Source organism: Symphalangus syndactylus, chromosome 7 (assembly GCF_028878055.3).
Source record: "Symphalangus syndactylus isolate Jambi chromosome 7, NHGRI_mSymSyn1-v2.1_pri, whole genome shotgun sequence".
Lineage (NCBI taxonomy): Eukaryota > Metazoa > Chordata > Mammalia > Primates > Hylobatidae > Symphalangus > Symphalangus syndactylus.
The window spans coordinates 36,729,497-36,744,562 of record NC_072429.2 but is presented as its reverse complement, the minus strand read 5'-3'; the positions used below and the strand labels follow the sequence as shown (position 1 = coordinate 36,744,562).

General features: G+C 43.8%; 1 protein-coding gene across 1 annotated transcript in view; it reads right to left on the bottom strand.

Moving 5' to 3' along the window:
• Positions 1 to 12,443, bottom strand: part of CSF1R (colony stimulating factor 1 receptor) — a 39,865-nt gene extending 27,422 nt beyond the window's left edge. Inside the window, exons 1-4 of the mRNA XM_055285664.2 lie at positions 12,358 to 12,443; positions 11,294 to 11,398; positions 5,869 to 6,097; positions 66 to 323 (exon numbers count right to left, since the gene is read on the bottom strand). Coding sequence (XP_055141639.1) covers positions 66 to 323; positions 5,869 to 5,917 — 307 coding nt within the window. The 5' untranslated portion in view covers positions 5,918 to 6,097; positions 11,294 to 11,398; positions 12,358 to 12,443. The remainder of the gene's footprint in view (positions 1 to 65; positions 324 to 5,868; positions 6,098 to 11,293; positions 11,399 to 12,357) is intronic.
• Positions 12,444 to 15,066: the final 2,623 nt, after the last annotated feature.

Genomic DNA, 15,066 nt, shown 5'->3' with positions numbered 1-15,066 from the left:
TTTAGGGCCCATTGTAGTGGGGCCTGCTGGGCCAGGCCTCTTGGGAGGAGGCTCAGACTCCTCACCTTTGACGTAGAGGTGGATGGCGGCGCTGCCTCCCAGGGGGTCTCCAGGCTCAGTGCAGCGATAGGTCCCCGTGTTTTGGAAGGTAGCGTTGTTGGTGGTGAGGACGCTGCTGGAGCCATCAGAGTACAGGGTCCAGTGAGGTGATAAGGGGCCATCCCATTCCACGCTGCCATTGCCCACACATCGCAGGCTCACCGTTGCTCCTGGCTTCACAACCAGCTCAGGGCCACTGGGCTCTATCACTGGGATTCCCTGACCTGGTGGGAGGGAGGGACAGCAGACAGAAGTGAGGGCTAGGATGAGCCCCTTGGGCCATCCTGACTCTGAGATGGGTGGTAGCCTGGCAGGGATGGTGCTGTGCCATCAAGGGACCACCTTGAACGAGCCCCTGGCCCCTGGTCATTTGCTCAGCTCCTAACCCTCAACCTGCTCAGGGATGGACCGATGTCTCTGATGTCCAGGACATCCCTCCTCTGAGAAAGGGGGCTTGCAGCTTGCTCAGCCTCTCACCCAGGCCTCTGTCCCCCTGGGGTCCTCAGCCTCCTGCCTCAGTCTTCCCTGCTGTGATGGCATCTTTCTTCTCCCCAGGAATGGACTCTTTTAACCCTGTGTACAAAGTGGATGTATTTCTACCACCGAATGAAGAAACAAATGAATGGAATGTTCACGGCCAAGTCTTCGGCTTAATTCATATGGGAAAGAAAAAAAAGAGATGTAGGATCTTAGCCCAGCAGAGTTAGAGAGGTCCCAAGAATCTCCTGGTGTGCCCACTCCCACCGATGGACATCTGGTCTGTAGCACAGTGGGATGGGGAGGTGCTGTGCCTCAGTTTCCCCACCTATAAAACAGGGACAATCATCGTACCCACTCATTGCTATGTTAGGCATTTTAAATGCATGAGAAGCCTTTAGAACATCACCTGTCACCAAATAAATGGCTCAGTAAGAGTTAGTCACTATGTTTATTACCTAGTCTACACCCAGCAGCTCACCCCTGCACCCCCACACATCTGTGTTTACTGGGAAGCCAATCTCTTTTAAGGAAAATTTTCTTGAAGGAGAAAAGAGAACTTGAAACCCCTATCAGGCTGTCCGGGAAGAAGGCCCGTTGCCTCTGCAGTGTCAGCATTTCTCCAGGGCCTAAAATAGGGGCAGAGGAGGGAAGTGAGAGCTGATTCAAGCCTCCAAGGGGCTGCCAGGCGCCCCCCAGCCTGTGTGGGCGGAAACACATTGTTGGCGTCAGGCTCAGCCCCCGGTTTCCGCTCAGCCTGTGGCCCTTCTACGGGGATGTTCTCACTTCTGCTTCCCCAGCCTCCTAGCCACTGCCCTCTCTCCAGGCAGGGAGAAGGAGTGCCACTTGCAGGGCAGCTGCGAGGCTGGGCTCTGACACTGACCCACTGGCTGACCCTGGCCATCCAACTCCTCAGCTCTGGCCCTTCCTCTTCCCAGTGATGGGGGCACAATGACAGGCCAGCCCCGAGGGCTTTCGGTGAATTCAAATTTCTCCATCGTTCTCTGAAATGGGAACTCCCCCTGCCCCACCATAGAGCCCAGAATTGGAAAGGTTTCCTCTCTCAAATCCTTTCAGGATGGCTTAATTCATGTTTTGATTTTGTATTCATCAGAATGTGTATCCCTTCTCCCCAAGGCTCTGATCAGCAAACGGGACTGAGTGAATTGTGAATACTGCCAAGGCTGCCACCTGGGGTTGTAGCCAACCTATGCAGTGCAACCGCCAGGAAGAGGGACAAGTGTCATTTCTAGCAGCCTTTTAGCAAATCTCAACAGAGCTGGGGCTGCCCTATCACTGCTGCAGCAATCTAGGGCCCCCAGGCCGGAGTTTTATAGCAGGAAACAGCTTCGAGTGTGGGCTCACACCAACTTGGGTTTGGATCTTGGTTCTTCCCTTACCAGCTGGGTTAGTTGCTTAACCTCTTTGAGCCTCAGGCTATTCTTCTGTCTGATGGGAATAATCCCAGCTTCCACCCCAAAAACTTCAGCTGGAGGTTGAGTGAGATAATGTATAGAACTGCTCCTGCCCTGGGCACCTGCTTTAATTGCTACATTTCTAATGTCCCTTCTGGGCCAACTCTGATCGCTCAAGATTTTAACCTTGGATTCTGTGATTCCATTTTGTCCTTTTTTACACCTGCCTCACGCCTCACAGTGGGCTTCTCCCATCCCTTCCCCCAGCCTGTCTCTCTAGACCCTGCCTTGGCCTCCAGGAAATGTGGTCAGGGAGCGGTGTCTGCCCTATTTTGTCCTATCCTATTGTCCCAGATATTCACGCAGGATAAGGCTGATATCCGCAACTTCCGCAGCCAACTTCCCCTGCTGGCTTGGCTAGCAGGGAAGGAAGCCGGCTTGGCCCCCATCCTCCTTGGAGTGGGGGCATGGGCTTATGAACATTAACTAAGGTCCCCTTCTGTGCCTGTCCATTCTTCCCCCCTCTCATCCCCGCTCCCCAATTCTCCCCATGCCCCACACCTCTCCACTAGCTCCCACTTGCCTGGAAGCCCCGCCATCATCACCTCCAGAATGTGCTCCAATCTCTACTCTTCTCTCCCAACACACACACACACACACACACACACACAGAGCACACTGCACACCAAGGCTGGACACAGCCCCTCCTCAGCCCAGGATCTTGTCGCAGTGATGAAGAGCGAGCACCCCTCTCTCTCTAGGGTCCTCCAATACCATCCTGAATCTCCTCACAGTGGCCCCTCACCCACTCACTATTGGTCTATTGGGCTGAAAACTTAGGTTTCCAGCCTCCCCATCTCTTCTTTCTCTTGGGACTGGACCCTGGACAACCATCTGGCCCCCCTCCCACACACCATGCACCTGTGAAGGGAAAATAAAAACTCAGGACTCTGGCCAGGCGCCGTGGCTCACGCCTGTAATCCCAGCACTTTGGGAGGCCGGCGGATCACGAGGTCAGGAGATCGAGACCATCCTGGCTAACACAGTGAAACCCCGTCTCTACTAAAAATACAAAAAAATTTAGCCGGTCGTGGTAGGGGCACCTGTAGTCCCAGCTACTCGGGAGGCTGAGGCAGGAGAATGGCGTGAACCCGGGAGGCGGAGCTTGCAGTGAGCCGAGATCGTGCCACTGCACTCCAGCCTGGGCGACAGAGTGAGACTCCGTCTCAAAAAAAACAAACAAAAAAAAAAACAAAGAAAACTCAGGACTCTAATTCACTCTGCCAAAAGGAAAAACTCAAGCTGAAAACTGAGTCATGCAAGAAGCTGCCTTGCCTCTTATTCCTAAGCAGATAGCGACAGATAAAAGGTAAAATATCCCACAGGCAGCTCCTCTATGTTCACTTTCCCTATGTAAAGAGCCGATTTACTGAACTGAGATAATTGACTGTTCCCCTACCTGCTGCTTTTCTTTTGCAACGTGTGGATTACCACAACCTCCCCTTTTCCCCTCCAGCCCACTTTCCCGTTTAAATATTAAAGCCCTCGAATTCATCCAGAATGGCACAGACCACAGAATGTTTTTGTGACTCCATGTTTTTTTCTTGCCAGCATGTCCTTAACCTTGGCAAAATCAACTTCTAAATTGATTGAGGCCAGGCACAGTGGCTCATGCCTGTAATCCCAGCACTTTGGGAGGCCAAGGTAGGGGGAGTGCTTGAGTTCAGGAGTTCGAGACCAGCATGGCCAGCATGGTAAAACCCTGTCTCTACCAAAAATAAAAAAATTAGCTGGGTGTGGTGGCAGGCACCAGTAATCACAGCTACTCAGGAGTGGCAGAAATGCTTGAACCCCGGAGGTGGAGGTTTCAGTGAGCCGAGATAATGCCATTGCACTCCAGCCTGGGTGACAGAGTAAGACTCCGTCCCCCGCTCAAAAAAAAAAAAAAAAAAGAAAGAAAGGAGATGGAGTCTTGCTCTGTCACCCAGGCTGGAGTGCAGTGGCATGATCTCGGCTCACTGCAACCTCTGCCTCATGGGTTCAAGCGATTCTCCCACCTCGGCCTCCTGAGTAGCTGGAACTACAGGCACCCGCCACCACGCCTGGCTAATTTTTGTATTTTTTAGTAGAGAGGGGGCTTCACCATATTGGCGAGGCTGGTCTCAAACTCCTGACCTTGTGGTCCACCCGCCTCGGCCTCCCAGAGTGCTGGGATTACAGGTGTGAGCCACCATGCCTGGCTGCAAGACTCCATCTCAATAAAAAAAATAAAAAATAAATTGAGACTTGGCTCAGATACTTTTCGGTTTTCGCCCCACAGGCAGGTTCTGGGTGTAAGGATAGGACAAGGCAGTGAAATCAAACCTGTGGGACTCTCTGAGATGATGGGGGTGGTGAGTACACCGTGTGTGCATTTGTCAGACCTCATTGAACTTAAGAACCTGTGCTTTCTACTGCATGTAAGTTACATTGCAAAATAAAAAGTACAGGCCAGGCACCATGACTCACGCCAGTAATCTCAACACTTTGGGAGGCCAAGGCGGGTGGATCACCTGAGGTCAGGAGTCCCAGACCAGCTTGGCCAACATGGTGAAATCCCATCTCTACTAAAAATAACAAAAATTAGCCAGTTGTGATGGTGTGCTCCTGTAATCCCAGCTCGGGAGGCTGAGGCAGGAGAAACACTTGAACGCAGGAGATGGAGGTTGCAGTGAGCCAAGATTATGCCACTGTACTCCAGCCTGGTGACAGAGAGATACTGTCTCAGAAAAAAAAAAAAAAAAAAAACAACCCAAAACACTCAAGCTCAGTGTGATTGCCTGGGCCAGAAAAGGATGGTCAGGGGGCCATCTCCTCCTCATCGGGGACCAGAAGCGCCACGGCCCTAGGGTCCTCCTGTGAAGAGGCCAGTATGAGGCTGTCCTTTCTCCCCTTCAGTCACCATCCTCCCCCAAGGTCCCTTTGAATAAGCAGCCAATAGAATAGAAATGTGTTTGTTGGGCCAACAAGCCGAGCACAGCAGCCCCTCACCTCTAGTCATATTCCCTCCCAGATGGAAATTCTGCAGAACTGCTGCTGCCTGGGGACCTCCTGAGACGTGGCAGCCTGTGTCTGGTGGGGGCTCTGGCCCGGGAGGCCCTCGCTGGCCTCTTCCCAATCCCTCCTCTAGCCCTATACCCATTTCACCCCAAATTCCCCTCTCCTGAGCCTTGGGCCAGAGAGGCCAACTTCTTGTCTCTCCCTCTGACTCCTTACAAAAGCCACCCAAGGAAGAACCACCACCCCTCTCAGGCCCTTCCAAGTCAGGTCTTGCATAGAATCATCGAATCACAGGCTGGCAGAGCTGCCAGAGCCATCAGGAGCTCTCCAGGTCCTCCAACTCGTGTAGGTCTGGACCAGCAGTGACGGCATCTCACATCCAACATCTGTTGGATATACAGAATCTCAGGTCTCACCTGAGACCGACTGAATCTGAATCTGCATTGTAACAAGATCCTCAGGTAACTTGTATGCACAGGGAAGTATGAAAAGCACTGCTCTGGCCTAGTCTATCACTGTCCCCCTGCCCCTAACACCTGCAATTGAATAGAAATGGACACTGAAGCCTCAAGAGTATCAGAGGCTTGCTCCGGACACACAGTGAGTCAATGGCGGAGCTGGGACAGATCCACAGCACCAGGTGGACCAGTTCCACCACACCCACCTCTTTTCACCCCACTACCTCTCCAAAGCAGATACCCACAAGCCTGCAGTCCAGTGCTAGGGAGACTAAAACACAGCCTGGGGACACCCAGTGAGGGGCAAGGACTGAATCCTTTCACAGGGGTCTTCTCCGTCACACCCCAACAAAGTCCCCCACCCCCCGCTGTGCTCTTACCATGCCAAGCTGTGGCCACCAGCAGGAGCAGCAGAACTCCTGGGCCCATGGCCTCGGTGGGGAAGTGGCAGGCAGGTGCAGGGCTGCAAGGTGCCCAGGGCACAGAGCTCCCAGCTACTAGCTCCGCAGGGATCGGGACACTGGACACACGTTCCTCTCCTCTGCACTGGCTGTTTGTCTTGTTTTCCTCTTCCTCCTCCTCGGGCTGATCCTCTTCTTCCCCTTTTAGCTAGGCAAGGCAACCACAGAGTTTGGAAATCTTGGGTCTTTAAGAAGAAAACAAAGCCTTGAACCCAAGAGGGAGGGGTCGCAGTCTGGGGCAGGGCCAGCCTGAGCCTGGGGGGAGCTAGCTAAGTTTGGGGCCCTTCTAAAGCCATCTTCAAGGGATCTTGGGAGAAGAGACATGTCGAAGAGCAGCCAGATAGTTAGTCAGTAGCACAAATGAGGGTCTTCAGAGCGATCAGGCGGCTCTGGCAGAGCCCGGAGAGAAGTTAGGTTGTGTGATATTGTGACATATATATTTTTTCTTTACCCCCATTTTCTGGCTTACAACTCCTAAAATCCTTGGAATCTCCAAAGTAGTACATATCTTTTTAAAATGTATTATTATTATTTTAGAGACGGAGTTTCACTCTGTTGCCCAGGCTGGAGCTCTGTGGCTCGATCATAGCTCACTGCAGCCTCAAACTGCTGGCTCAAGCCTTCAAGCTGTGAGATCTGACATTATCTCTAGGTAAATATAGTGTTCGGATTGAATTGGAGGGCACCAGATTCGTGTCTGCTGCAGAATCTGAACAATTGGTTGACTGCTTGGTATATGGGGAAATATGCCCCATCCTCTACATCTGGGGTCAGAAATATTTTGTGTTGTGAGACTATAGGAGAAACAGAGTTTGTTTCCTTCCTGTATACAAGTTGGTCTGGGAGAGCCTGATAATATTGGCAATAAGCTTCCTTTTACAGGACATTTACTAGCCAAACCCTTTACAGTAACTGTCTCCTTTAGTACTGCAAAACTTTATGTAGGTAAGTACTATTGTCATTCTCATTTCACAGATGGGAAAACTAAAGCTCAGAGAGGTCAAATGCCTTAAGCTTGTCCATGGTCAAACAGCTACCAAGTGGTGGAGATAGGATTTGGATCCCAGCAGTCTGGTTATAAAACTATCTTTCGTGGGTTACTTACATTGTCTATTTATTTTTTACAAAGAATCTAATTGTTCTGCATAATTCTTAAAATATATAGCATTCCTTTGCTCCCTCTTTTCCCGGAGGCAATTGCTTTTACCTCTTGTAGTTGATTGGCTTAGTATTTTACTTCTTATCTCTAAAGAACATGGTCATTTCTTCTTCTTTTTTTTTTTTTTTTTTTTTTTTGAGAGAGGGTTTGGTTCTGTCACCCAGGCTGGAGTGCAGTAGTGTGATCTCATCTCACTGCAACCTCCACCTCCTGGGCTCAAGCCATCCTTCTACCTCAGCCTCCTGAGTAGTTTGGACTACAGGGTCATGTGCCACCATGCCTGGCAAATTTCTGTATTTTTGGTAGACATAGGGTTTCGCCATGTTGTCCAGGCTGGTCTCAAACTCCTGAGCTCAAGTGATTTGCATACCTTGGCCTCCCAAAGTACTAGGATTATAGGTATGAGCCACCGTACCCAGCCTAAAGTTACTTCTTGAAATTGAAAAATCCTGATATAACATTGATCCAGGAAAATGATCATTCCCATGTACTCAGGTGTGTGTGTGGTGTGTATGTGTGTGTTTGTATGTATATTTATGAGTGTATATATGTACTTTCTTTTTCAGAAAAGTGTTTTGAATCTTTAGCAATCATGAATGTCAATCAAAGCTGACTCAAGAAGAAAAAGAAAATCCAAATAAACCTATAACAAGAAAAGAAATTCAACCAGTAATCAAAAACTTCCCAACAAAGCAAAGCCCAGGACCAGATGGCTTCACTGGTGAATTCTCCCAAACATTTAAAGAAGAATTAATACCAATCCTTTTCAACTCATTCTATGAAGCCAGCATTTTTCTGATACCAAAGCTAGACCAAGACATTGCCAGAAAAGATAACTACAGACCAATATAAATGCATGAATATAGATGCAAAAATTTTCAAAAAAGTACTAGCAAACCAAATCTTTTTCTTTCTTTCTCTTTTGAGACAGGGTCTCACTCTGTTGCTCAGGCTGGGGTGCAGTGGAGCAATCTCAGCTCACTGCAACCTCTGCCTCCCGCGTTCAAGTTATTCTCGTGCCTCAACCTCCTGAGTAGCTGGGATTACAGGCATGTGCCAACATGCCCAGCTAATTTTTGTATTTTTAGTAGAGACGGGGTTTCACCATGTTGGCCAGGCTGGTCTCGAACTCCTGACCTCAAGCAGTCTGCCCACCTTGGCCTCCCAAAGTGTTGGGATTACAGGCATGAGCCACTGCACCCAGCCACTAGCAAACCAAATCTAACAGCATATTAAAATGATTATATACCATGATGAAGTGGGATTTGTCCAAGAAATACAACGGTGGTTTAACACATGAAAATCAGTGTAATACATCACATTAATAGAATGAAAAAATCCTCATATGATCATGTCACTTGATGTAACTATAAAACCCAACATGCTTTCATTAAAAACAAAACAAAACCCACCCAACAAACTAGCAATAAAAGGGAACAGCCTCAACATGATTAAGAGCACATGTGAAAAAGCACAACTAGCTCAATGGTAAAAGACTGAGAGCTGGTCCCTTTAGATCAGGAACAAGACAAAGATGCCTATTTTTGCCACTTCTGTTCAACATAGTACTGGAAGTCCTAGCCAGAGCAATCAGGAAGAAAAAGAAACAGAAGGCATCCAAATTAAAAAAGAAGAAGTAAAACTATCTCTGTTCACAGATGACATGATCCTATATATAGAGAAATCCTAAAAGATCTACAAAAAACAACTATTAGAGTTAATATACAACTTCAGCAAAGCTGCAGGATACAAGATCAACATACATAACTCTATGGTACTGGCAATACTCCAATAAGGAAATTAAGAAAACAATTTAATTTGCAATAGTATTAAAAATAATAAAATATTTTGGAATAAACAACTAAGGAAATGCATGACTTTTACAATGAAAACTACAAAACACTGTTGAAAGAAATTTAGAAGACCTTAATAAATGAAAAACCACCTTGTTTTCATAAGTTGGAGGATTTAATAAGATGGCAGTACTCTCAAAGTGATTTATAGGTTCAATATAATCCCTATCAAAATCCCAACAGCCTTTTTCTGCAGAAATGGAAAAGCTGATTCTCAAATTCATATGGAATTTCAAGGGACATTGAATATGCAAAACCATCTTGAGAAAGGAGAACATGGAGGAGTCACACTTTTCAATTTCAAAACTTACTATAAAGCTACAGAAATCAAAATAGTGTGGTATCAGCATAAGAATAACTATATCAATCCATAGAATAAAATTGAAAGTCAGGAAGTAAACTCTCACATTCATGGACAACTGATATTTAACAAGGGTGACAAGACCATCCAATGGAGAATGACCAGTTTTTTCAACACAGGTGCTAAAAGAACTAGATAGTCACATGCAGAAGGATGAAGTTGAATCCTTATTTTACATCACATATAAAAATTAACTCAAAATGAATTAAAGACCTAAATATAAAAGCTAAAATTATTAAAACCTTAAAAGAAATCATAAAGGTAATATTCATGACCTTGGAATTGTAAATGATTTCTCAGGGATGTTTCTAAAAGCACAAGCAACCAAAGAAAAATTGGACATAATCAAAATTAAACATTTTTGTGCATCAAAGGACACTGTCAAGAGAATAAAAAGATAACACACAGAATGAATATTTATATCCAGAATAAATAAATATATCCAGAATATATATAGAATGAAAGTTGTAGTGTTTCCTCAGCAAAAAATCACTCTTGGTGCATAGTTCTCTGAGTTTTGACGAATATATATTAACAATGTAACCACCACTGTAGTCAAGACATAGAACAGCTCCATCACTCTAGAAAATGTTTCTCATGCTGCTCCTTTGTAGTAAAGCCCTCCCCCAAACCCCTTACACCAAACAACTACTGATCTGTCCTCCATCCCTACAGTTTTGCCTTTTCCACAATGTCTTTGTGCTTTAGAGGATAATGTCACATAAATGGAATCACACAGTGTGTAGCTAAAGAATGTATGTAGAATCACGCAATAGGTAGCTAAAGCCACTCTATTGTCCCTCACAATTAATAAATATTTATGGGAAAATAAATTTTAAAAAGAATGAAAGTTGTAGTGTTTCCTACAACTCAACAAGAAAAAGACAAACAATTAAATTTAAAAATAGGCAAATTCAAATATTGCATGACCTCACTTATAAGTGGGAGCTAAACAAAGGGTCCACATGGATATAAAGATGGAGAGAATAGACTCCAAAAGTGGAAGGATAGAAGGAAAGGGGAAAGGGCAGAAAGGAAGTGAAAAATTACCTATTGGGTATAATATTCAGTATTTGGGTACTGGGTACACTGGAAGCCAAATCCACCATTATGCAATGTACCCATGTAATAAACATGCACATGTACTCCTGAATCTAAAATAATTTTTTTAAAAAACGGCAAAAAATTGAATAGATATTTCTCCAGAGCACATGAAAAAATACTCAATATCATTAGTCATCAGGGAAGTGCAAATCAGAACCACCTTGAGATACCACTTCACATCTACTAGGTTCGTCATAATAAAAAAAAATCAGATAACAAGTGTTGGTGAGGATGTGGAGAAATTGGAACCTTTGTACAATGTTGGTGAAAATGAAAAATGGTGCAGCTGCTATGGTAATCAGTTTGACAATTCCTCAAAAGTTAAACATAGAATTGTCATATGATCTAGAAATATCACTTCTAGCCGGGCGCGGTGGCTCACGCCTGTAATCCCAGCACTTTGGGAAGCCGAGGCGGGCGGATCACGAGGTCAGGAGATCGAGACCATCCTGGCTAACATGGTGAAACCCCGTCTCTACTAAAAATACAAAAAATTAGCCGGGCGAGGTGGCAGGGCCTGTAGTCCCAACTACGCGGGAGGCTGAGGCAGGAGAATGGCGTGAACCCCGGGGGGCGGAGTCTGCAGTGAGCCAAGATCGAGGCCACTGCACTCCAGCCTGGGTGAAAGAGCGAGACTCCTTCTCAAAAAAAAAAAAAAAAAAAAAAAAAAAAGAAAAAAGAAATATCACTTCTAGGTAAAACCAAAAGAATGGAAAACAGAGACTCAAACAAATACATGCACGCAAATATTCAATGCAGCACAATTTACAGTAGCCAAAAGGTGGAAACAGTTGACAGCTAAACAAAATGTGGTGTGTCCATTAAATTGAATATTATTCAGCTGTAAAGGGAATGAAATACTGGTACCTGCTACAATATGGACGAACCTTGAAAACACTGTGTTAAGCCAGTGAAGCCAGTAGCAAAATGTCATACGACTCCATCTATATGAAACATCCAGAACAGGTAAACCTGTAGACGCAGACGGTTGACGACTGGTTACCAGGGGATGTGGGAAGGGAGAATGGGGAGTGATTGCTTATGAGGAGGAGGTTTTCCTTTGGGGTGATGAAATGTCTTGGAACTAGATAGAGGTGATGGCTGCCCAGCATTGTATTTGTCCTAAATGCCGTTGTACACCTTAAAATGGTTAATGTTTAATTTTATGTTATGTGAATTTTATCTCAAAAAAAGAGAAGGGATAAAGATTATCTTAGACAAACAAAAACTAAGAGAATTCATTGCCAGCAGACCCACACTACAAAAAAAAAAAAAATCCTAAGGGAAGTTCTTTAGATAAAAGGAGTATGATACCAGCTAGAAAGTTGGATATACATTAAAAAATAAAAAGTGCTGGCAATGGAATAAAGGTAAGCATAAAAAATATGGTTGCCTTTTAAATGCTTGAAAAGATAACTATTTAAAACAGACATGGAAACATTTTCTCCTGTCAACGACCAAATAGTAAATATTTTAGGTTTTGTGACCATACAGTCTTTTGGGCAACTGCTTAATTCTGCTGTTACAGTGCAAAAGCAGCCATAGCCAGTACATAAACTATTGAGTGTGCTATGTTCCAATCATACCTTATTTACAAAAACAGGAGGCAGGCTACATTTGGTCCACAGGCTATAGTTTGCCAATCTCTGATTTAAAGCAAAAGTAGTAGCAATGCATCGTATATTTATAGCAGATTAAAAGTGAAACATATTGTTGTCATACATTTCACTTTTGCATATGCATTTACAGCAATCTCCACAGGGGATACATCCCAGTAACCCTGGTGTATGCCTGAAACTGCAGATAGTACTAAACCCTGTATATGCCATGTTTTTTCCTATACCTACTGTATTAGCCTGTTCTCATACTGCTAATAAAGACATACTAGAGACTGGGTAATTTCTAAAGGAAAGGAGGTTTAATTGACTCACAGTTCAGCATGGCTGAGGAGGCCTGAGAATCACAGCGGAAGGCAAAGGAGGAGCAGAATCACATCTTACACGATGGCAGGCGAAAGAGTATATGCGGGGAACTCCCATTTATAAAACCACCAGATCTCGTGAGACTTAATCACTACTACGAGAACAGTATGGGGAAAACTGCCCCCATGATTCAATTATCTCCACCTGGCCCCACCCTTGACATGTGGGAATTATTACAATTCAAGGTAAGAATTGGGTGGGGACACAGCCAAACCATATCACCTACATGCCTATGATAAAGTTTATCAATTAGGCAAAGTAAGAGATTAACAATAATAACTAATAATACAATAAGACAATTATAACACTATACTGTAATAAAAGCCATGTGAATGTAGTCTCTCTCTCAAAGTACCTTCATATTTTTGGACATGGGTTGATCACAAGTAACTGAAATTGCCAATAAAGGGGAACTACTGCACTATGAAAAACGGGAAGAAATGGTGTGTAGTCTACTCTTGTCAGGCCCTCATGCTATATTTATTTTTCTTGTTTGTTTTTTGAGATGGAGTCTCACTCTGTCACCCAGGCTGGAGGGCAGTGGCATGATCTTGGCTCACTGCAACCTCTACCTCCCAGGTTCAAGTGATTCTCATGCATCAGTCTCCCAAGTAGCTGGGATTACAGGCACCTGCCACTGTGTCTGGCTAATTTTTGCATTTTTAGTAGAGACAGGGTTTCACCATGCTGGCCAAGCTGGTCTCGAATTCCTGACTTCAAGTCATCTGCCTGCTTCAGCCTCCCAAAGTGCTGTGATTACAGGTGTGAGCCACAGCACCGGCCCTCATGCTATATTTAAGTAACATTTTATCATTTAAAGGTAGACTTTGATTAATTTAAGATATAAGTTGTAAAACCTAGGACACTCCCTAAAAATTTTTCTCTCTTTTTAATCACTCAAAAATTTTTGAAGAGGTATAAATTATAAGCTAATAGTGGAAATGAAATGGAGACATAATACATACTCAATCCAAAGGAAGACAAAGATGGAAAGAAAGAAGACCAGATAGAATGAATAGAAAACATCCAACAAGATGGTAGAAGAGAGGATTTTGAATGTTCTCACCATAAGAAATGATAAATGTTTAAGGCAATAGACATGCTAATTACCCTGATGTGATCATTACACAATATATACACGTATCAAAACATCATATTGTACTCCATAAACTTGTACAATTATTGAGGCCGGGCGCAGTGGCTCATGTCTGTAATCCCAGCACTTTGGGAGGCCAACGTGGGCAGATCACCTGAGGTCAGAAGTTCGAGACTAGCCTGACCAACATGGCAAAACCCCGTCTCTACCAAAAATATAAAATTAACTGGGTGTGGTGGCAGGTGCCTGTAATCCCAGCTACTTGGGAGGCTGAGGCAGGAGAATTGCTTAAACCTGGGAGGCAGAGGTTGCAGTGACCCAAGATCAAGCCATTGCACTCCAGCCTGGGCAACAAGAGTGAAACTCTGTCTCAAAAAAAAAAAAAGTACAATTATTATGTGTAAATCAAAAATAAAATAAAACTTGAAGAAAGCTGGAGTAGCTGTATTAATATCAGACAAAATAGACTTCAGAACAAGAAATATTTCCAGGCATAATGAGGGACATTAGATGGTGAAGACAGAATCAATTTTACAAGAAGACATAACAATCCTGGATGTATATGCACTTTAGAACAGAGCTTCAAACTACGTGAAACAAAACTGACAGACCCGAAAGGAGAGATATAAAAATCTCTTGTAACATTCCTCTCCCAGTTGTAGGTGGTACAAGTAGGGAGAAATCAGTAAGGATATAGAAAACCTGAATAAAATCGTAAACCATTGACCTAATTGATTTTTTATCCACCTAACAATAGCAGAATACATATTCATCTCAAGGGCATATAGAACATTCAGCAAGATATACCATATTCTATCACTTAAGATACATCTTTAAAAGTTTAAATAATTAAGTTATGCAAAGTATTTCTTGCATCACAACAGAATCAAACTTGAAATTACTAACAAAAAGGTATCTGGGAAATTGAAAATATTTGGAAATCGAACAACACACTTATAAACAACCCATAAAGCAAAGAAGAAATCACATGAAAAATTAGAAAATATTTTGAATTGGATAAGAAAACAATGGTCTAAGGCTACCACCTTAAGAAACTAGAAAAAGAAGAACAAATTAAATCCAAATTGACCATAGGAAGGAAATAAAGACATGAGCAGAAATCAATAAAATCCACAACAAAAGAGTTAGGGAAAATTAATAAAACCAAACCTTTTTCACTGGAAAAAAAATTAATAACATTTACCAAGAAAAAAAACAAGAAAAATACAAATTGCAAATATCAAGAATGGAAAGTGGACATCAATACCAACCCTACCAACACTAAAAGAATAATAAGGGAATACTATGAACTACTCTATGCCAACAAATTCACTAAGTTGCATAAAATGGACAAATTATTTGAAAGGTACAAACTGCTAAAATTCTCTTAAGAAGAAATAGATAACATGAACAGTCCTGTATCTATTTTTAAAAACTAAACTTGTAGTTAAAAACCTTCTAACCAAAAACAGAAAAACTCTTCAGGTTCAAGTGGTTTTTACTGGCAAATTCTACCAATTAAAAAATAAATAATACTGACCTGGCCCAGTGGCTCACACCTG